The sequence below is a fragment of the Oryctolagus cuniculus genome, chromosome 4 (assembly GCF_964237555.1).
Source record: "Oryctolagus cuniculus chromosome 4, mOryCun1.1, whole genome shotgun sequence".
Taxonomy (NCBI): Eukaryota; Metazoa; Chordata; class Mammalia; order Lagomorpha; family Leporidae; genus Oryctolagus; species Oryctolagus cuniculus.
The window spans coordinates 143,490,658-143,514,084 of NC_091435.1; the positions used below are offsets into that span (position 1 = coordinate 143,490,658).

The 23,427-nt window shown below is 41.4% G+C and overlaps 1 protein-coding gene across 13 annotated transcripts in view; it reads right to left on the reverse strand.

The window, feature by feature from the left end:
* Positions 1–23,427, reverse strand: part of ARMC8 (armadillo repeat containing 8) — a 121,201-nt gene that overhangs the window by 73,047 nt on the left and 24,727 nt on the right. For 7 of the 13 annotated variants that reach the window (XM_070072756.1, XM_017346800.3, XM_070072761.1 and 4 more), the window contains 2 exons: positions 13,616–13,692; positions 709–780 (listed from right to left, as the gene is read on the reverse strand). In XM_070072756.1, the coding sequence (XP_069928857.1) occupies positions 709–776 (68 nt within the window). In that variant the 5' untranslated portion in view covers positions 777–780; positions 13,616–13,692. Of the gene's footprint in view, positions 1–708; positions 781–13,615; positions 13,693–21,224; positions 21,329–23,427 lie in introns of all 13 variants that reach the window. The other 6 variants (XM_070072762.1, XM_070072760.1, XM_070072758.1 and 3 more) reach the window with 2 other exon arrangements.

Genomic DNA, 23,427 nt, shown 5'->3' on the forward strand with positions numbered 1-23,427 from the left:
TGAGCCAGCAGATGGAAGATCCCCATCCTTCTCTCTTCGCCTTTCAAATAAATAAATAAATAAGCCTATTAAAAAATGGCTGCTGAGAGCTGTATTAAATATATGTTTGAGGTCAGTGATGTTAAAAAATATTAAAATCGCCAATCCTATCTCAAAACTGAAAAGAAAAAACTATGAAAAACTTTTATCGATTGTACACAAACGGTTCTGAGTAGAAAAGACAAAAAGGAAGCTATACAATTGTTATTGCCTGCCAGTCGAAACTTATTAGGTCATCAGAAGAAGAAATCAAGTTTCCTATGTTAACTTTAAAAACATCAAATCCCAACAATCAGATTTTTTTTTTAAATAAAGAACTAAAAACCAAGCATAGTTTTTCTCTCTAAATTCTAAAAGGTCTTGAGAACCCTAAAACACAAAACTGCAAGGGCTCTAAGGAGATGGGGAAGAAAGATTGGTGTATTTGGCTTACATATCCAACAAATCCTCACATTGTAGGGTGAATGATCTTCCTTTCTAAAAAAATACGAATACATTTTATTCCATTCTCTATTTTTTTTTCTTAGAGATGGTTCATTTCTTTAAAAAATGATTTATTTTAAATATAGGATAGACAATATTGGAGAAAATACATCTTATGATTGAGAATAAGGAATACCTTAGTAACTTAGTATGAATGGCAGAAAAGGGATTAGATAACAAACACACCTTGGAACAGCTCCTAAAACAATGAGGTTGGCTTTCTGCTTGTTGTTTCCAATTACAGCATTTTTCATGTCTCTGAACACAGTGGAAGAGAAAAAGGTAAAATCTGTTAAGACATCACTGAAAAAAAAAAAAACAAAGATCAATTCATTCTACTTCATGCAACACCTTAGACTGGCATGAATACAAGTTAGGGACAAAGTCAAAACACTGATTCTTTTTCACCTGGAGTGCTAAAGAGGAAAGAGATAGGTGCTAAGTGAACACGGGGAATGTAAAACAGTGTAGTTGTGTGAAAAACTGGCAAAAGACTGCCAATATTGACAAAGAGTGGGGACTTCTTCTAAAAAGTGCACCAATTCTTCACATATAAAGGAATACAGGCCCCCTTGCACTCACAGCCCTGTGAGTAGGGAGTACAAAAAAGCCAGCCTGCAGAATACATCCAACTTGCTTCAGGGATCACACCTGTTTTTTCCCTTTCTCTCACTTCCTCAGGACTGAGTATTCTTATGATTCCACTTTGTTTGCTTTATTGTCTTATTGGCCGCACCTCTTTGGATTTGGTTTTGTTGCTTTCTTAAATGACTACTTTAGAATCAGTGAAGTATCTTCTAATTCCTGACAATCTTCAGACGGATTGCAAGAATCTTGCAAGTGTACTTCCATTTCCCATCCATTTTTTGTGCTGTTGTCTCATTTTATTTTAAAATGGAGAATATGACACATTATTACTCCTTTTGTTAAGCAGCCAATCAACTTTCAAGGAGATTAAAAAGAAAAAAAATTGTTTATCATTTATTAACCAGCATTTTTTTAATTCTAGCTACACAGAGCTCTTTATTTCACCAACAGCAAAACTCAGTTCCACAGTAAGAGTGCCTCTACCAATGATCAATTAGCTCACACAACTGTGGTTGGTTCCAAAAGACAGGAACAGAAAAGACAAACAGTCCAAAGTAAACACAGTACTACTAATAAAATACTATAAAAGACTCCCCTCTTCATCAGTACGGCTGTCCTAATATAGGACACCAGAACACCATGTAGTTCTTATAGCACAATGGTTCCCAAAGCAGGGAAGAGGGCAGCACAGCCCCCATGGAGCGCTTCAGAAGTTTGTCAGAGTGTTTGGGACATTCTGGTCACAGTGTTTTTGTTTGTTTGTTTGTTTTTTAAGATTTATTTATTTGAAAGAGTTACAGAGAGAGGCAGAGCCAGAGAGAGCCAGAGAGAGGTCTTCTATCACTGGTTCACTTCCCAAATGACTGCAACAGCCAGAGCTGAGCTGATCCGAAGCCAGGAGCTAGGAGCTTCCTCCGGATCTCCCATGCAGGTGCAGGGACCCAAGGACTTCTACTGCCTTCCTAGGCCATAGCAGAGAGTTGGATCGGAAGTGGAGCAGCTGGGACTTGAACCAGTGCCCATATGGGATGTTGGTACGGTCTGGGGCTTTAACCCACTATGCCACAGCACCAGTCCCCGGCCATAGTTTTACAAACAGAAATCACTTTCCGCAATTTTTAAGAAAATCGCACTTTAAAAAATATTGTGCCTATTCTGTAAATAAAAGATATGTACTTTTAAAATCAAGTTATTCATGTTGGAAAATCAGATCAACAGCACAGTGACACTCATAGTATTTGAGTGATCAATATCACAGTCTATGAGGCAGGTGCTGTGGCGCAGTGGGTTAAAGCCCCAGACCGCAGTGCCATCCTACATGGGTACTGATTGAGTCTTAGCTGCTCCACTTCCAATCCAGCTCTCTGCGAATGTACCTGGGAAAGCAGCAGAGCACTGCCCAAGTCCTTGGGTGACTGCACCCATGTGAAAGACCCGGAAAAAGTTCCTGGCTCCTGGCTTTGGATTGGCTCAGTACCAGCCACTGTAGCCATTTGAGAGCGAGCCAGTAGATGGAAGACCTCTCTCTCTTTAGCTCTGTCTTTTAAATAAATAAAATAAACCTTTAAAAAAAAAAAAAAACCACATACTGTATCAGTCTACATTTGTAACTCTTGCATTCTCATTACTCATTAAGTTCTCTACTGTTATTAGGCCTAAGCATTTACAATATTATAAATTTTAATTATCATAAAGAGAAACTTTTACATCTCTTTTATATTATAAAAGCAGAGAAGGACTATATTATTTTTGGAATTCTGTATGTGAGTTGCATTACTATTAATTTAAGGATAGTACAGAGGCATTACAAAATATTTATAATAAGAGAAAGTTAGGCCTAAAAGTGTTAAATCATTTTAACTGAAGTTCTTAGCTCATCTGCTTCTTTCATATCCCAAAATAAGCTCCCCTTAACAGTTGTCTGGTATCTCTTCTGACTTTCTCTCTTTTAGGTGGCAGGGCTGTATAAAATATGGGGACCCTTGGAAGTTATAACTCTGAAAAAGTTGTACACTTAGCAAAATAGGACTTTACAGAAAGATGTGAGGGCAGGGGAATTACTTTTAAAAAAGCAACAAATAAGTATCTATTTGTAGCATGAAATATATCACAGGCATTAAAAAAATTAATTCTCCTGAATACCAGAAAAATACTGCTACAACTGGTGATGTGCAGGGTTCTCCTCACAAGGTTGTGAATGACATTTTTACAAGTCTTGAGCCAAACACTGAAACTAATTTTTTTTTTCTTTCATTAGTTCATGGCCCGAGAATGGGTCTTCCCTCCCCCCACCCTACTCCCATCCACCCTAGCCTGATCTAAACTTCTCTGTGAACTCTCCCTCACACGTATAGATTTTTTGGTGGGGCAAGAGACGCTCAACTGAATGAAGTTTCTGAGGTTTCATTAAGTCCTGAACGCCATTAAAGCCTCAGGTAGCAAAGCATGGGTAGTAAGAGATTGTACACCCAGGCTCCAGGCTCCCTATGTATGTCTGCTGTTTTCTTCTCAGAGTCTTAATTCCTCACCGCCAGCTTACAGACCTTACCGGGCAGCTTGCCACTTATTTTCATTAGCCTTCCTTCTCTTCACATGTGCTGTTCACACTAATTAATACTCACTGGTCCAGCAGCTGTTTATATTTTGTGCCAGGTGCCATTCTGGGTACCTTCTCTAATCTGAAACTCCTAACTCAAATATTTCCCCAATTTCCTCTCCATTCTTCTTAAAGCAGAAATGAGGTGTCCCTACAACAACTAATGAAACCATTCCAAACATCTGAACCAGGCCAAAGTAAATGTTTTTACAACAATGGCAAACAAAAACCCCTCCAAAACCAATTTTCCAATTCTCTGAAGTTTTTATACATAAAAAGCACGTGAGGGCCAGCGCCGCGGCTCACTAGGCTAATCCTCCACCTTCCGGCACACTGGGTTCTAGTCCCGGTCAGGGCGCCGGATTCTGTCCCGGTTGCCCCTCTTCCAGGCCAGCTCTCTGCTGTGGCCAGGGAGTGCAGTGGAGGATGGCCCAAGTGCTTGGGCCCTGCACCCCATGGGAGACCAGGAGAAGTACCTGGCTCCTGCTATCGGATCAGCGCGGTGCGCCGGCTGCAGCGCGCCGGCCGCGGCAGCCATTGGAGGGTGAACCAACGGCAAAGGAAGACCTTTCTCTCTGTCTCTCTCTCACTGTCCACTCTGCCTGTCAAAAAAAATAAAATAAAAAATAAATAAATAAAAGCACATGAAGGAGGCAGCCAATGGCTATAAAGTAAACGTAGACTAAAGAGAATACAATTAATAAAAGGGGCCAACATCTAAACTCCTACCCTGACTCTGATAATATACCTATGCTAGATAAAGAAAAAAGATGCTACTGTCCAGGAAATAAAGTCCATTCAGTTGTTACCACAAAAGGAAGCTGGTAGTTCATTTCTATGAAAAAGTTAAAACTTCTTGAGCATACTCCAACACAGAATAAAGGCTAGATTACGGAACTGACTTCAGAGGCAACAGGAACACAACTTTCAGTCAGATGCAGCTTTCCTCAGTTTCCTGGATGTTGCTATTCTCCCTCACACATTCCCCTGGCTAACTTTACTCATTCTTCAGGTCTGAGCTTAGATGTCAATGTCACCTCCTTCAAGAAAGCATGCCCTAGCACCACCAGGTCTGGCTTAGATGTCCCTCCTGGTGCCCTTTCTCATAATACACTCATCATTTTGTTAGGATAAAAGTGTATCTCTTGAGAGGGAAGAAAGCCAACTTGACCTGGAAAAATCAGAAGTAACTGGCAAAGGATCATCAATAATATTGACTCCAGAAAACGAAAAAGTCTTTAGTTTTTTGTATTACACAAACTCACAGCTATCATCCTAGATGGGAGCACAACGAAACTATGCAAGATGGGGTTGGCATTTAGCGTAGCCGTCAAGATGCCCACTGCCCTGTCAGAGGGCCTTCTCTGGCTCCTGTCTCCAGCTTCCTGCTAATGCTCACCCTGAAAGGCCGAGATGAGGCTCAAGCAACTGGAATCCTGCCACTTACACGAGACACCAGGATTAAGTTCCTGGCTCCTGGTTTTAGTTGTTGTGGGCATCTGAGGAGTGGATATGAGTTCTCTTTCTCTCCATCTCTTTCTCCCTCTGCCTTTCAAATAAATAAATAAATCTAATTTTTTAAAAAATTATGTAAGAATTCTATATTATCTTAAAGTTTACACAGCATTTCATACTCATTACTTTATTTCATTTTCATCAAAACTTTGAGTGCTATTAATCCTACCTTATAGAGAAGGAAACTACAACTCAGGTTTGGGGATTTTTTTCAGAACCCCATGTTAAATGACAGAGCCAACCTTAACCCATGTCTTTATCCCAAGTGTTTTCTCCACTGCCCCCAGCACAACAGGCATTTATTTACAACAAGCTGAGGAAAAAGACAAATTTGGTGAATCCATTTCTTGTTTTCTCCTGTGTTTCAATTTTACATTTTTATGGAAAAGACCGAAGAAGTGTAATCTCATTCCTACCAACGTTTAATGTTTGGGTGGTGGGGGAGGAGAGGCTAGGCAATGATCTAGTTACATTCAACATTGAGTTTTGAGCTAAGCACTGCGCTAGGTGCTATGAAGGATACAAAAATATCACACAATGGGGTGCCTGATCTGAAGAGTTCACAATCTCCAAAAGACAAAACCACACTAACATATATATATATTATAATATATATTATATATAATATATAACATATATATTATGTTATTATATATAACAGTGTTATATTATAACTAGAATGTTTATAAAGCCAAGGAAAGTAGATAAATAAGTCTAACAGGTTTTGAGGCAATGGTAGGAACTAAGATGAACCTTAGAAAGTGGTCAGGACTTGGAAAACTGGAAGGGGAAGACAAAAGGAAAAGTCATTCCTAGCACCCCACACTGGGAATAAGTATGGCATGTTTCTGGGCCAGTGTGAGGCATGAAACAAAGTTAGGACAGTGACAGGGAGAAGAGACAAACTTAAGGGGGGATGGATTAACAAACAATCTTGCTTCCGAGCAGAGAAGGGACATGATGGAAACAATGATCAAGGAAGATAAGCTGAATGTGGAATGGACTCGAGCACTAACAATTCCACAGTCAAGTGGGCCAATTAAGTGGCTGATACCCACTTTAAGGTCCCAAGACACCTGTGCCTAATATTATCATAGCATTCATCAATCAAGCTACAGTGAACTATTGCTTTAGTTCTCTGATATCTACAAGAGACTTCTGGATCATCCAGAATCGTGACTGCATTATTATTATTCATCCTTATATAACCCCACATGAGTACAATGACAGGCACTTGATAAATATCTGTCAAAGATATCCATCTAGGCATCTGGTTCTGTGACACTGATTAGGGTAGTAGCCATTGGAATCACTAAAACAAAGGAACATTTCGGGAAGCAGTTAACAAGGTGACTTAATATGTACAGGAAATCAGTATGTGACATGTCTGGAGTGACTACTTCCTGTCAGGACACTAGGAAACTTAGAGAAGAACTACCTTAGCTAGGACTCATCTTGACCACAGACACTGAATCATCCTTAAGTAAGATAAGAGTATCCAAGTAGAAAGGCTTTTAAAGAAGGAGCCTTGGAGATACCCCAATTTGGGAGGATGGAAGAAAAGGTGTCATTACTGGAATGTCTCAAACACACATTTGTCAAGGAACATTTTCAGCTAACATCTTGCTAGAATCTTAAATTCTAACACTGATAAACAGACTTAAACGTACCCACTTTTACATGACCTTTATGTAACCTTTATGTTAACCTTTCCTTTGAGAAAAAAAGACTGAATATTTAAACAACATGTAAAGTATCTACCACCACAACCTAAGTATAGACTACAGTATTCTAAGGGTCATTAAAACCAAGAGACAAAGTAAACATTAAGCTTTGCTGTTAAAATAACAAAAGAAAAACAAAGGACCTATACCTATTAAAGAAACAGAAGTTTCAGTCAACTAATAATCAAAAATAATATACAATTTAACCAAAAACCTAGCATCATCTAACAACAAAATTACCTTTCCATTATCAAAGGCTTGGGTCCTAAGCTAAAGATTAATTTTATCATCTTCATTCTGAACCAGTATCAGTTTTCATTTACCCAAAAGAGCCCTTGTTTGGAGCACTCTACAATCATTTTTGGTCTAATTGGTATAAAGTAGTGGAAAAAATATACCTGATACTGAAAACTACAATCTGAGAATGAAGTGTGACTTACTTATGAAAACTCAACTGCTCATATGACAGTCATTTAAGATTTTTTATTTATTTTGCTTGAAAGAGTTACACAGAGAGAGAAGGAGGCAGAGAGAGAGAGGTCTTCCATCCAATGGTTCACTCCCCAGATGGCCGCAACGGCTGGAGCTGCGCCGATCTGAAGCCTGGAGCCAGGAGCCTCTTCCGGGTCTCCCACGTGGGTGCAGGGGCCCAAGCACTTGGGCCATCTTCTACTGCTTTCCCAGGCCATAGAAGAGAGCTGGATTGGAAGTGGAGCAGCCAGGTCTCGAACCGGCGCCCATATGGGATGCCGGCACTTCAGGCCAGGGCGTTAACCTGCTACATCACAGTGCCGGTCCCTCATATAACAGTCTTGACACAAGAGGGAAAAAATATGTATTTGTGGATGTCCAGAATAAGGCAACATTGTAAACGACTCATAAAATTATTTAGACTTTGGAAATTAAACACACTCAGTGTTCTGCTCCTTTAATTATGATGATGCTCTTTTTGGAGAATGTAACATCCAAACATTCAAGTACAATAATAAGCTTTCAGTTACCAAGCATGGTTAGGGAATGAAGTAAGTTCATATTCTAACTAAAGTTACCACTACCATATGTGATCTGCCAATTTTAAAAGAATTAGATAATGATGATCGATTATTCCAACTGAAGTTATTTTTTGTATAAACTTTTGACTAAGGAGGCACTTGAGAAACTCACAGTGAACTTCAGCTCAAGTCAAGAATTTCTATTAATGCGTAAATTGAAAAGAACTGAGAATTGAGAGCAATTTAGTTCATTCTTATAAATAATGATTTAATTTCTAGAATACATATAGTTTAAGATACAGTCCTGATATGCATAAAAATCATGCTAAATCTGGGGCCAGCGCCATGTCTCACTTGGTTAATTCTCTGCCTGCGGCGCTGGCATCCCATATGGGCGCCGAGTTCTGGTCCTGGTTGCTCCTCTTCCAGTCCAGCTCTCTGCTGTGGCCCGGGAGGGCAGTGGAGGATGGCCCAAGTGCTTGGGCTTCTGCACCCTCATGGGAGACCAGGAAGAGGCACCTGGCTCCTGGCTTCAGATCAGCACAGCGCCAGCCGTGGCGGCCATTTGGAGAGTGAACCAATGGAAGGAAGACCTTTCTCTCTGTCTCTCGCTCACTGTCTATAACTCTCCCTGTCAAATTAACAAAAATATTTTAAAAACAAATAAAAAATAGAAATCATGATAAATCTACAGTAAATATTTAATCTTTCCATAGCATTTTATGGCTCTTAAATGACAAGTGAATACGTAACTTTAAAAATTAAAGAATGGCTCAGAGATTAGAGTATTTAACTGTTTTGTCAATATATAATTACAAAATACCTTACATTCAAAAATAATGAATTTAATAACTGCCAGCACTGGGGTAGAGCTAACTAAACTGCTACTTGTTATATTGCCATCTCATACTGGAGTACCAGTTCGTGTCCCAACTGCTCTAATCCAGTTCCCTGCTAATATGCCTGGGAAGTCAGCAGCAGATGGCCCAGGTACTTAGACCCTGCCATCCATGCAGGAGACTGGATGGGGTTCTGGGCTCCCAATTCTGACCTGGTCCAGCCCTGGCCCATTGAAACCATTTGGGAAATAAGCCAGCAGATGGATGGATGATCCATTTTTTTTTCTCTGTCTCTCCCTCTCTTACACTGCCTTCAAAATAAATTAGTAAATCTTTTTTAAAAATGCATTAATAACAAATGCCCAAATATTTTTGTAGTATATTCATAAGTTATCTAATTATGTCAAAGAACATAAAAAATGTATTATGTCATAGAACATAAAAATGTGTTAGAACATTATACAGTTCTGAAAAGATTTATATGAATGCAGAAATACAGCTTTCCTTATGCTCCAAATAAGTATATATCCTATGCACATATATAAAAACAGCTTATTTGATTGAATTTTATCTGGAAATTTTTGGGTAATCCTGCCACCCTTTCATCCAAATTCTCTGAATTCTGTCTCATAATATATACTTTTAAATTGGGGCCAGCACTATGGCATAACAGGCTAAGCCTCTGCCTGCAGCACAGGCATCCCATGTGGGTGCTGGTTTGTGTTCCAGCTGTTCCTCTTCCAATCTACCTCTCTGCTAATGGCCTCGGAAAGCAGTGGAAGATGGCCAACTGCTTAGGCTGGGCACCTACACCCACATGGGAGACCCAGAAGGAGCTTCTGCTCTTGGCTTCAGATTGGCCCAGCTCTGGCCATTGTGGCCATCTGGGGAGTGAACCAGCGGATGGAAGACCTCCCTCTCTCTGTCTGTAACTCTCTCTCAAAGGAATGAATAAAATCTTTAGAACAAATATATAGTTTTAAATTAAACTCAGGATCACTCAACTACATCTGGTATTAAGATAATCTTTGTACAGGTTTACCTGTAATACTTTTTTTTTTTTTTTTTTTTTTTTTTTTTTTGACAGGCAGAGTGGACAGTGAGAGAGAGAGACAGAGAGAGAAAGGTCTTCCTTTTGCCGTTGGTTCACCCTCCAATGGCCGCCGCTGCAGCCGGCGCACCGTGCTGATCCGATGGCAGGAGCCAGGATCCAGGTGCTTTTCCTGGTCTCCCATGGGGTGCAGGGCCCAAGCACCTGGGCCATCCTCCACTGCACTCCCTGGCCATAGCAGAGAGCTGGCCTGGAAGAGGGGCAACCGGGACAGAATCCGGCGCCCTGACCGGGACTAGAACCCGGTGTGCCGGCGCCGCAAGGTGGAGGATTAACCTATTGAGCCACGGCGCCGGCCTACCTGTAATACTTTAAAAAATAACTAACTTCATTATTTTTGAATTATCCTATAGTTAACCTTTAAGACTTCATTTTATGGGAACTTACACCTTATTGTTCATGCAAGAAAATGGAACCTGTCTGCATCCTACTGACACCACAGGAACATTATTTCCTACACCTAGAAGATTTAATAATCACTATCAAAATAAATTTATTTCATCAGTATAATAAAATACCTCAAAAGACATCTTCTACAGCACCCACAACTGCCTAACTAAATTCACCAGAGAGGTCTAGGCTAGTTTTCTGATTCTACTCAAATTTGAAACTACAGTCATATCTGCTCATATTAGCTTTTGTTTTTTTAAACATGCAATGGATATGTTTCATGGAATATCATTTGGCTTTTTTTAAAATTAATTAATTTATTTATTTGAAAAACAGTGTTAGAGAGAGGAAGAAGCATAATCAGAGACAGAGATATACCAACTGCTGGTTCACTCTTCAAATGGCTGCAATGGCCAGGGCTGGGCCTGAGCTAGGAGCTTTTTCTGGGTTTCCCATGTGGGTGCAGAGACCCAAGGACTTGGGCCATCTTCTGCTGCTTTCCCAGGCCACAGCAGAGAACTGGATTGGAAGTAGAACAGCCTGGACTCAAACCAGCACCCACATGGGATGCTGGCTCTGCAGGTAGCAACTTAATCTGCTATATCACAGCGCCGACCCTTTAACTTTGTTTTTTAACATCAGATTACCAACATAGGGTCACACAGGGATACTCGCTGATATTTTCACTGAAAATCACTAAGGCAAAAGTCAGAGCAGGTACTCTAATCACACACATACTCACAGAGTTTAAGCAGCCTTGACTCAAGATCTACAAAAATATTTGGGGGCCAGCACTGTGGTGCAGTGAGTAAAGCCACTATCTACAGTGCTGGCATCCCTTATGGGTGTCGGTTCAAGTCCCGGCTGCTCCACTTCCAATCCAGCTCTCTGCTACGGCCTGGGAAAGCAGTAGAAGATGGCCCAAGTCCTTGGGCCCCTGCACCCACGTGGGAGACCTGGAAGAAGCTCCTGGCTTCGGATCGGCATAGCTCTAGCCACTGTGGCCATCTGGAGAATGAACCAGCAGATGGAAGACCCCTCTCCCTCCCTCCCTCCCTCCCTCCCTTTCTCTCTCTCTCTCTCTCTCTCTCCGCCTCTGCCTCTCTGTAACTCTGCCTTTCAAATAAATAAATAAATCACTTAAAAAATTTGAAGTTATTTTTCTTTAAAAAAAGGAATTTTCTTTAAAAATTTATTTATTTATTTGAAAGAGTTACACAGAGAAAGGAAAGGCAGAGAGAGAGAGAGAGAGAGAGAGAGAGAGAGAGAGAGAGAGAGAGGTTTTCCATCCACTGATTCACTTCCTAATTGGCCACAACGGCCGGAGCTGTGCCATCCTAAGCCAGGAGCCAGGAGCTTCCTCCAGGTCTCCCACATGGGTGCAGGGGTCCAAGAACTTGGGCCATCTTCTACCGCTTTCCCAGGCCATAGCAGAGAGCTGGATTGGAAGAGGAACAGCTGGGACTCGAACTGGCACCCATATGGGATGCCGGCACTTCAGACCAGGGCGTTAACCCACTGTGCCACAGCACTGGCCCCAGAAGTTATTTTTCTTTAATGATGAGATTTAACACAGTTAAACTAAAACCACAGTAACTTCCAAAAAGTGTCCTGCATGCTTTATCATTTAAGAATTTTTTTACATTTATTTATTAGAAGGAGAGCAAGCTAGTATTCCTAAACACTGATTCACTTCCCCAAATGCACACACAATCAGGGGGCCAAAGTCCAGAGTTAGGAATTCAATCCAGGTCTCCCACTTGGGTTGCAGGAATCCAATTACTAGAACCATCACTTGCTGTCTTCCAGGGTCAGCACTAAGCAGGAAGCTGGAGTCAGATTGTGAGCCAGGTATCAAACCCAGGTACTCCTAATTCACCTCCCCTGCTGGTGGAAGCTCAGACTGCAATAAGGGGCAGTTTATCTCATCCGCCTATGCAAGTGATCTCCCTTTTCTGTCTGTTCTATGCTATTCCATAATTAAGGATCTTCTACTCAGTTATATACATGAAATTTTCCTCTTTGAAAGAAAAAGGATCTGATTTTAGAATGGGATGTTTGATACAGAACAATTCAAGTTTCTACTAAATATTGTACTACTAACAAGTTATCTCTAAATAATTCATTTTTAACAACTGAAAATCAAATAGTTCTGATGTTTACATCATTTTTACTTTTTAAAAAATTTTTAAAAGATTTATTTATTTGAAAGTCAGAATTATGGGGGGGGGAGGGGAAGAGAGAGATGAGAGATGAGAGATGAGAGATGAGAGATGAGAGAGAGAGAAACTGATCTTCCATCCATTGGTTCATTTCCCAGATGGCCATGACGGCCAGGGCTGAGCCAGGCTGAAGCCAGCAGCTAGCTTCCTGCAGGTCTCCCACGTGAGTAGCAGGCAGAGGATTAGCCAAGTGAGCCATGGCACCAGCTGCCATATTTAATTTTTTAAAAACATAACTTTCAAGGCCAGTGCTGTGGTATCAGATAAAGCTGCCACCTGCAGTGCCAGGATCCCATATGGGTGCCAGTTCCAGTCCTGGTTGCTCCACTTCCGATCCAGCTCTCCACTAAGGCCTGAGAAAGCAGTAGAAGATGGTCCAAGTCCCCTGCATCCATGTGGAAGACCTGGAAGAAGCTCCTGGCTCCTGGCTTTGAATCGGCGCAGCTCTGGCCACTGTGGCCTTCTGGGGAATGAATCAGCGGATGGAAGATCTCTCTTCCTCTCTCTGCCTCTGCCTCTCTGTAACTCTGCCTTTCAAATAAATAAATCTTTAAAAAAAAAAAGTATAATTATCTCTATCTAGTATGTGGATTGAGAATGTTTCCTCTCATTAAACAGGGAATTTTGGAGAAAAGAAGGGCATTTAGGTTATCAATAGTTTATTTGAATTTCTAATAACTGCTTTCTAAATTTTTATATTCTTTTCATCAGTAAGAGACTCAGTAGCAGGTGGTATTTTAACCAAAAACAAAGTAAATAAAACTTTACCAACCTATTCTTCTACTGCTTTCCAACTGCAAAAGATCATCAATTTTATTTTCTTGCCTTTGTGGATATTAAGGTAGCAAAAACATTGTTATCCAGAGTAAACATTTTTAAAAATATATAAAATAAGTATTCTACAAAAAAATAAAACCAACCATACCAGTTAGTAACTAATAGACAATTCTTTATAGTAAAATATTAAAAGTCACGAAAGTCAAGTAGTCTTTCCAAAAAGAAGCCAAATGGATGAAAAAAGTTATAAGCTTGCATATTCAGAATTATAGTATTTGGCAGGTTAAAACATAAAAACAAACAAGACTTTTGATAGACTCTTAAACACATGCTACTTACATGACACCTTGCAGCACTTTCTGGGGATCAGGATCAAATAGCCTGTCAACATAGTGGCGACTGCTAGCTGTTACTTCCTAGAAAGTGGGGGAAAAATTATGACATCTGAAGCCATGCAAATCACAAAGTCACAGCATTACCCACAATACCAAACAGCTATATAATCTAACTTAAGGTAGATGTACTAAAATTTCTATGAAATACTTATTATTTATCTCCTTATGACATAGAATACCTAAGCAGATAATTTTTCATTCAGATATCAAAGTAACTACAAACTTCAATGTTCAGTTTAAGATGCCCAAAATCAGTATTTTCCTAAGAATACTTGATTTCAAAAGTAAGAAAGTCCATGGAATACTATTCAAATTGCAATGCCTAGAAACTGACAGAGGATTTACACAGCTTATGATAATTCTGTGTATTTAAAAGTTAGAATTGGGAAATTATTAAGTATTTTTTATAACTGTGAAATAATTCTGAAGAAGGCTTGTGATAAACAGTAAGGGAAGAAAGAAGACACTCAGTTCTCACTAAACCAGTAACCACACAGTAGAGCCTCTGTGGTGAGCTGTACAAGTTTTGTCAACAGAAGAACTGAGTATATGTGTGTTTCCTCAGTAACTGTTGGACGTCACATATGTAGGAATAAAACATAGGACCATTGTTCTGTTTGGTATATATTAAAGGAGAAAATCGGGCTCTCAAAGAAAAAGGTGAGGACTCCATGGACACTACACAGCGGGTAGTGTAGGTACAAGAGGACTGATGCAGAGGGACCTGACCACCAGTGGACGGATGTAAGTGAAAAACAAAAATGAAAAGAATTAAATTGTCCCAATTTCTCTAAAGGAAATAATGAACAATTAGGGTGACTTACAGGTCTAACAGAGCTATCTCGTCTGAACTACATAAGGCTGGGTGGAAGCAGAAAGAGTACAAACAGCAAGTGGGAGAAACCTCCTCTTAGCTCCAATGTGGAACTGGCTCTATTACACTGTTTCTTGTAATATTTATTGGGAGGGTAACAGTTTTTCACACTTAATTTTCAACATTCTCTAGAATAACATTTTTAAGAATCAGAGAAAAAGGATTTTTGTCCTCTGCTTTTTCTTTCTGATGCCTACTGGAATATGATTATACACTGCTATCTATTAGCAATAAATCATTACAGGAAAGAAGAAATTATTTTTCTAGTTTACTCATAACCAGAAATCAGTTAAAGAATTGCCGAGACCAAAATGCCAGTTTAAACCTCTGAGTTACTAAAAATACTCTTGAAAACTGCACCAACTCTAGTTTTCTCACAACTTAGCTAATCAAAACCTATGCAGAGTTTCATATTCTGAACTTGCTACACATAGTCACAGGCATCTCAAATATCTGCTTTTACTATGAACTCAATTTATAAAGACCAAACAATGGAAGCAAATAAGTGAAAGTGATGGAAATTCTTCTGCCCATCACAGTGCCATTATAGCACTTGCCAACAGGTCTGTTTCCCACAACATAACATATTTACGTGTCCCAACCTCCTACTTTACAAAGGAGGCATATGATCTTTACCCAGATATCACATCAACAAGTGTTAAGAAGATAAACAGTATACAAATATATCATGAAGACCGGCACCGCAGCTCACTTGGCTAATCCTCCACCTGCGGCGCCGGCACCCCGGGTTCTAGTCCCGGTTGGGGTGCCAGGTTCTGTCCCAGTTGCTCCTCTTCCAGTCCAGCTCTCTGGAAGTGGCTCTCTGGAAGTGGCTCTCTGCTGTGGCCCGGGAAGGCAGTGGAGGTACCTGCATGGGAGACCAGGAGAAGCACCTGGCTCCTGGCTTTGGATCAGTGCAGTGCATCGGCCATAGCGGCCACTTGGGGGGTGAACCAACAGAAGGAAGACCTTTCTCTCTGTCTCTCTCTCACTAACTCTGCCTGTCAAAAAAAAAAAAAAAAAATATATATATATATATATAATGAAATAATATTCCAAGAGCAAAAGCTAGAGTAAAGCTGAAGAAAGCAGTTTTGTCATACAAACAGGTAAGTTTTGCTACTTGATCTGAATACATGAGCTTTCTGACATTACAGGAAGTTCTGTGCACATCACACCCTTAGCCTCCCCTGTTCCTTTTCACCTTTGTTTCCCATGGACCTATATCCTCTGAATATGGTTTAAGAGAGGGAAAATGGTACTTAGGTAACTATTTTTGGGGCTTAAGGCACGTATATTAAATAACATAATCTTCCTCCATTAATAATAACTCTCTTTGCTGCTCTGTGTCTATTTCATTCAACTAACACTAATTGGAGTACCTATGGCAAAGCAGTGAGAAAAGCACTAAAAATAAAAAATTTAGTAAGCATAGTCCCTACCCTCAAGAATTCATATCCTATTGCAACTGTGTTTATGTTTTTGTGTTCCCTACAAGAAAACAAAAACATACACCATAACAAGCAGCATGGAGGAGGGGGTTAATAAACTGGGAGAATCAGGAAAGGCTTCTTAGAATTGGCTTTAGAAAATGAGTAAGTGCACTAGGATGGACAAGCAAAACAAAAGAATGAGTCAGAGTCACAAAGCTATAGAGAATGCAAAGTCAACATATTAAAACCATCAGCAGGTACACCAGCTGTGGGCACTGAAAAGACGTGGTGGATAAGGAGAATGTACAACACAACAAGCCGGCCAACAGGCAGCTCATAACTGGGAATTTCAGACTGCCTTTGGGTCAGAGTTCTGTGCTAGGTTACCAAGAAGGTACAAGAGGATGCTAAGGCAGAGCCTTGCATTTAAAGAGCTTACAATATGTATGGAGTCAGGCATGTACACAAAATACAATCCCCTAGGCTGCCCAGGTGGAAAGCAAGCTGAAGGGGCATAGTCATGTATTCAACCTTATTTTATTCTGTGCTCTTGCCTAACATATTCACTCAACCGGGTGTCTCTATGGGACCATTCTCGTATTCTACTGCTTCCCTTTGTAGATCAGGTCCTCTCTTCCCTCTCAGATCTCTTGTCTTTCAGAAGGACACCTGGAAGTGTAAAAGCTAGGGACGGAAAGGAATGGGCATGGATATTAAGGCGTCATGTGAGCAAGGACATGAGGAAGGGAGCGGATGAAGTCACGTGGATCCCTGGCAGCAGAGCTTGTCAAGCAGAGAGAACAGCACACGCAAAAGCTTGGAGATGCGAAGTGCCTGCCACAGTCAGAGCACAGGAGGCCATTACAGCTAGAGCAGGATGAGCAAAGAGAGCCATGGGAGCCAGGGTCAAAGAAGATGGGCCCGATGGTAAAAAGCTGCACTGTCCACTACGATAGCCATTGCCCTCATATGGCTTTTTAGCCTGTGAAATGTGGCTGGGGAAAGAAATTTATTTATTCTCTCAAAGTTTAATTAAAATTAAAAAACTAATAGTGCATATAATTATCAGAAAACTTTTTTTTTTTTAATTTTTTTGACAGGCAGAGTGGACAGTGAGAGACAGAGACAGAGAGAAAGGTCTTCCTTTGCCGTTGGTTCACCCTCCAATGGCCGCCGCGGCCGGCGCGCTGCGGCCAGTGCACCGCGCTGATCCGATGGCAGGATCCGATGGCCAGGAGCCAGGTGCTTTTCCTGGTCTCCCATGGGGTGCAGGGCCCAAGCACCTGGGCCATCCTCCACTGCACTCCCTGGCCACAGCAGAGGGCTGGCCTGGAAGAGGGGCAACCGGGACAGAATCCGGCGCCCCGACCGGGACTAGAACCCGGTGTGCCGGCGCCGCTAGGCAGAGGATTAGCCTAGTGAGCTGCGGTGCCGGCCTATTAGAAAACTTTTAAGAATACCTGGAGCTACCTGGGTATGTGAGTGTACTTATGAAATCTAAATACAAATCAAGTATCACCAATAAAAACTGAACAAGCATGTTTTATAAGAAACACAAGTTTGAAGATTTGATACAAAAAAAGGAATTATACTAATAATTTTTATACAGATTACACATTGATATATATTAAAATTAACAATGTCTTCTTTTTATTTTTATTTACTTGAAAGGCACAGAGACAGAGATGATCCCTGGCAGGTGACAGGGAGAAGGTTAGTCATCATTTTAGCCACCTCTGCATCAGCAAGAAGCTGGATCCAAAGAGAGTTAGGACTTGAATCCAGGCACCTCTGATAGAGATGTGGGTATCTCAAACAGCATTTTAACTGCTGTGCTAAACTCCTGCTCCTGTTTGCTTTTTATTTTTGATAGCACAGTTGCTACAAAATTTTAAATTATATACATGGTTTGCATTATTTCCTCCACTGGACAACACTGGTAAAGAGCCCTATGGGTCACTGTAAGGATCTTGATTTTTAAGGCATGAGTTAGGAAGTCGTTAGAAGATTCTGGGAAAACAGATACATTACTTAGGGTTTTAAGGATCACTTCTGGTGGCAACCGTAGGAACAGACGAATGTATGCAGAAAGGGGTACAAGACAAAAGCAGGGAGACTAGGTAGGAGGCTATTTCAATCCTGAGAAAGGTTGGTATTTCAGAGATGATGGTAGCCTGGACTAGGGCAGACACTGTAAAATTCACTTGGCTTCCAGATCACTGTTGCAGTTTGAAATGATTGTTAAATTGGACGTGCTGTTGGTCTAGATGTGGGGTATGAGAACAGAGGGTAATACTTAAGGTTCCTGCCTGAGCACCTGGAAAGACTGAGTTGCCAGTTCATGAGAAGGAGTTTGGGGGAGGTTCAGGTTTGAGTGGGAAGTTCAAAAGTTTAGCTTTGGACACATCAGGATTGAGAATCCTATTAAACATTCAAGCAAGGACGTCAAGCTAGCAGTAGACTATTAACTCTAAAGTTTAGGAAAAAGCTGTGGGCTGGAGATACAAGTCGGAAGTTGTCAGCACATAAATGGGATTAGTTCACCAAGGGAGTGATCTGGATAGAGAAGACCTAAAGATGGTGCTCTGCAGCCAGCGTAGGAGGGAAGAAATCCAGGAAGCTGTATCAGAATGTTTCGAGGATGGAGTAATCAACAATAGCAAATACTCGTGATCTGTAGCAAATGATGATGATGAAGACCTGACCACTAGATTCAGGAACCTACAGGTCAAGAAATCTTGACAACAGCAGCAAAATCTGCTTGGAGAGGGTTTAAGAAACAGTGGGAAAGAGAAACTAGAGAAAGTAAGGATAGACAATTCTTTCAAAGAACCCCACTGGAAAGGGAGTGAAGAAATAGGGTAGTGGCCGGCGCCTCGGCTCACTAGGCTAATCCTCCACCTGTGGCGCTGGCACCTTGGGTTCTAGTCCCGGTCAGGGCACCGGATTCTATCCAGGCTGCTCCTCTTCCAGCCCAGCTCTCTGCTGTGGCCCGGGAGGGCAGTGCAGGATGGCCCAAGTGCTTGGGCCCTGCACCCGCATGGGAGACCAAGAGAAAGCACCTGCATGGGAGACCAGGAAGAGGCACCTGGATCCTGGCTTGAGATCCACGCAGCGCGCCGGCTGTAGCGGCCATTTGCGGGGTGAACCAACGGAAGAAAGACCTTTCTGTCTGTCTCTCTAACTCTGCCTGGGAGGGAGGGGAGGGAGGGGAGGGGAGGGGAGGGGAGGAAGGGGAGGGGAGGGGAGGGGAGGGAAGGGAAGGGAAGGGAAAGGAGGGAAGGAAGGGAGGGAAGGGAAGGGAAGGGAAGGGAAGGGAGGGAAGGGAGGGAAGGGAGGGAAGGGAGGGAAGGGAGGGAAGGAAGGGAAGGGAGGGAAGGGAGGGAGGGAAGGGAGGGAAGGGAGGGAAGGGAGGAAGGAAGGAAGGAATAGGGTAGTAACAAGAGGGAGAAGTAGAGTTGGAAAATATTTTATTATTTTAAGGTGGAAGAAAAGATTTTATTTTTTAAGGTGGAAGAACATGTTTATTCACTGATGGAGAACTTTTAATTAAGAAAAACTGATGTTGTTCTGAAGCAATGTTCATGAGTAACTGAGAAGGAATGGGATTTCCTGACCAAGTAGATCACAGAAAGTACAAAACACAGAAGTAATTAATTAGGGATACAGATCTTGCAGCAGTTCTCATTGGATTACATCTATTTTCTTTTTTTTTTTTTAAGACTTATTTATTTATTTGAAGGCAGTTACAGAGAAGCAGAGGCAGAGAGAGAGAGAGAGCAAGAGAGGTCTTCCATCCACTGGTTCACTCCCCAGATGGCCACAACAGCAGGAGCTGAGCTAATCCGAAGCCAGCAGCCAGGAGCTTCTTACGGGTCTTCCACGTGGTACAGGGGTTCCAGGACTTGGGCCATCTTCCACTGCTTTCCCAGGCCACAGCAGAGAGCTGGATCAGAAGAGGAGCAGCCAGGTCTCAAAACAGCGCCTATATGGGATGCCAGCACTGCAGGCAGTGGCTTTACCCGCTATGCCACAGTGCTGGCCTATCATCTATTTTCTAGAGTAAAAGTAGGGGAAGAAAAGTGGATAGTCTGAAGAAAGAGAACAAGTAAGACACTGAGTGGGCCAGGAAAATGTACCAAGATGCCAGGGAGGTCTAAGAATCCTCTTCAGATTTGAAATTATGAATTTCAGGAAAGAGATGGGTCTGCAAACACCAATGAGGAGCAAGAAGGACCATTACTCAGCCAAGTAATGGGAAGGATATGGGAGGAAAAGAGCCACTAGCTGAGAAGACTTCAAGATAGTTTGGAAAAGCAAATCATCAGGTGAAAAGGCCAGTTCAATTCAAACAAAAAGAGGGACGCGTTAGGAGGCTAAGGATAAAGGAAGCCCTATGAATGAACAGAAGAAAGGGATCTAGACAGAAGAGCTGACAGAGCTATTTGGGCACAAGAAATGACCTTAGATCTTGGGCTTCTTGTATTTAATGCAAGCAAAGATAAGAAGCTTAATCTTGACAACTCCAAGGCAAAGAACAGAGGTAAGGATGTGAGTACTGGGAGAGAGTAAGAATGGAAAGAATTTGGCGATCTTTCCTCATTCTTGCCAACAACAGTGTGGAGACTGGGGACAGATAGTTTGATGAGGGTACTTCTTGTTTATTCCAGAAATATTACAAGCACTGAGGTTCCTTCTTTCCCCCTAGATGTGGAAGCATGAATGGTAGGTGGGGTTGTCATGTTCTGCTCTTACAAAAAATGGCTTCACTTTCATTTCAAAATATGCTCTTCTCAGTCTCTTTCTGTAGCCTCCAGTAGCTGAAACACATTTGCACACATGGTAATTCTTCCATCAATCACAGGAAGAACGTGCTAAGCAGCCAGATAAACCTTAGGGTACAGTCTGTGTCCATGAGCAAGTGCATAGCTAGCCAGAGCCAGACCTATGAACTCAGCCTTTTGGAACTGGACTTTGAACTAAGAGCTTTTGTCATCCCTCAAAATTTGGCTCTGAACCCATGTTACATACTCAAAACTGCAATAAAGCCAACACAAACATTTACATTAAAAAAAAAAAAACTATTACAAATGCAGCTGTTTGGCACACTAGCTAAGACTTGGGATCCCTCATCCCACATCAGAGTACCTGGGTTTGACACCCAGCTTCCAATTCCAGCTTCCTGCTAACACACACCCTGGGAAGCAGCAGATGACAGCTTGAGTACTTGGGTCCCTGCCACCTACCTGGGAGACCTGGCTGAAGCTCCAGGCTACTGGTTTCAGCCTGGCCCAGTCTTGACTGTTGCAGACATCTGGATATAGAACTAGCAAATGGAAGATCTTTGTGCCTTTCAAGTAAGTGAAAATAAAAAATTTTAATAACCTATTACATTTTATGCTTAACAATACTCCCCCCAAAATTATATTATGTGAAAGTGTAGATGGATTTTTCTTTTATTAAAGTGGCCATGTGTAATGGGCAGCCACTGACATGCCTCCACAATGATCCCTACCTTCTAGAATTCATGCCCTCATGCAATTCCTCTCCCTGAGGACTGGACCTACTAACTCAGTCTTAACAAACAGAATGCAACAGAGGTGATGGGATGTCATTTCAGAAACGTCAGAGTTCTCCTGCCCACATTCCCCTTTCTCTCTGGCAGGAGCTAGTTGCTAGGCTGTGAGCTGCCCTACAGAGAGGCCAGATGGCAGGGAACTAAATCCTGCCAACACGAGAGTGAACTTGGAACCACATTTTCCCCAAAGGAAGTTTTTAAGATTAGACTGTGGCTCCTACTGACACGTTGAATGTAACCTCATTAGAGACCCTGGACCTTTAAGATAATATTTTAAGCAGACAAGTTTCAAGGCATTTCCTACATAGCAACTGGTAATTAATAAGCCTTCAAATGTATCATCTAAATTGGGATAATTTTAAGAATAAAAGAGAGTACTGACAATTGTCACAGAATTATATATAAAGACAAACTGTACTGTATCATCACTTCACCTTTTATTCATCTTTAGTACAAAAGAAAATAGGAAAAACAGACAGCAGAGAATACTGGTAGATGTTATGAAAAGCCAAAATAGAACAGACTCTAATTGCTCCCTGTGAATAAACTACCCATGATTAGGATGAATTTAAGCCACTCTTTTGAGGAAAATATTTTTTGGAGGGTTTTAGCTTTTAGAAATATCTGAGTCAGGTCAGTGTTGTGGCACAGTAGGTTCTGTAAGCTGCCACCTGCAATGCTGGCATCCCATATTGGAGCACAGATGAATTCAGGCTTTTCCTCTTCAAATCCAGCTCCCTGCTAATGTGCCTGGGAAAACAGCAAAAGATGGCCCAAGTACTTGGGCCCTTGACACCCATGTAAGGGACCAAGATGGACTTTAGATTCCTTCTTTCAGCCTGGCCCAGCATCCATCATTGTGGCCATTTGGAGAGTAAGCCAAAAGATGGAAGATCTTTCTCTTTCTTCCTCTGTCATTCTTTCAAATAAATACACTTTTTCTTTTTTAAGTTGAGTCCTTTTCAGAAATTTTTATTTTTTTCAATTTGAAAGGCAGAGAGAGAGAAAGAGAGATCTTTCAAATGCCTCCAGTGGCCAAGGTTGGGTCAACAGATGACTCACCAGTTACAATAAAACATCCCTCCCCTCCCCACTTAGAAGGGTTTTGAATGACAAATGGTTAATTCCCAGACTTGCCATGAATAGGATTTCACAAAAATAAATACATAAATAAGTAAATCAGGAGAAATATTTAACTAAAGTTTTGAGCATGAAATTATATTAAATTTTAAGACAATGAGGAATTAGTTTAAAAGCTAATAAGAAAATACCAACATTTTATTTTAGTCTTGCCATATGTATTAAAATATAATGTTCATTATATCTTATACATTCAGCCTCAGCCATCATAAGTTAAATGAACAAATGATTGCATTTTCTAGACTTAAGTTTGAGTCCCAGTTTTAATGCTGTGCAACTCTGGGCAAAAATGAAATTCTGAGGGGCAATGTGTAGCACAACAAGTCAAGTCACCATTAATATTCCATATAAAAGTGCTCATTCCACTTCTGGCTGCTCCCTATTCAGCCCAGCTCCCTGCTAATGCACCCAAGTAAGCAGTAGAAGTTGGCCCAAGTTTCTGGGCCTATGCCCCTCACATGGGAGACCCAATGGAGTTTCAGGTTCTTGGCTTCCCAGGCCCAGCCCTGGCCACTGTAGTCATCTGGGGAATGAACCAGTGGATGAAGATCTGTCTCCTTCAGATAAATAAATAAATAAATAAATATTGTTTTTAAAATGACACTTTGAGGCCAGTGTTGTGGTATAGCAGATAAAGCTGCCTTCTATGATGTCAGCATCACTTATTAGCATTGATTTGAGTCCTGGATGCCCCACTTCTGATCCAGCTCTCTGCTGATGGCCTGAGAAGA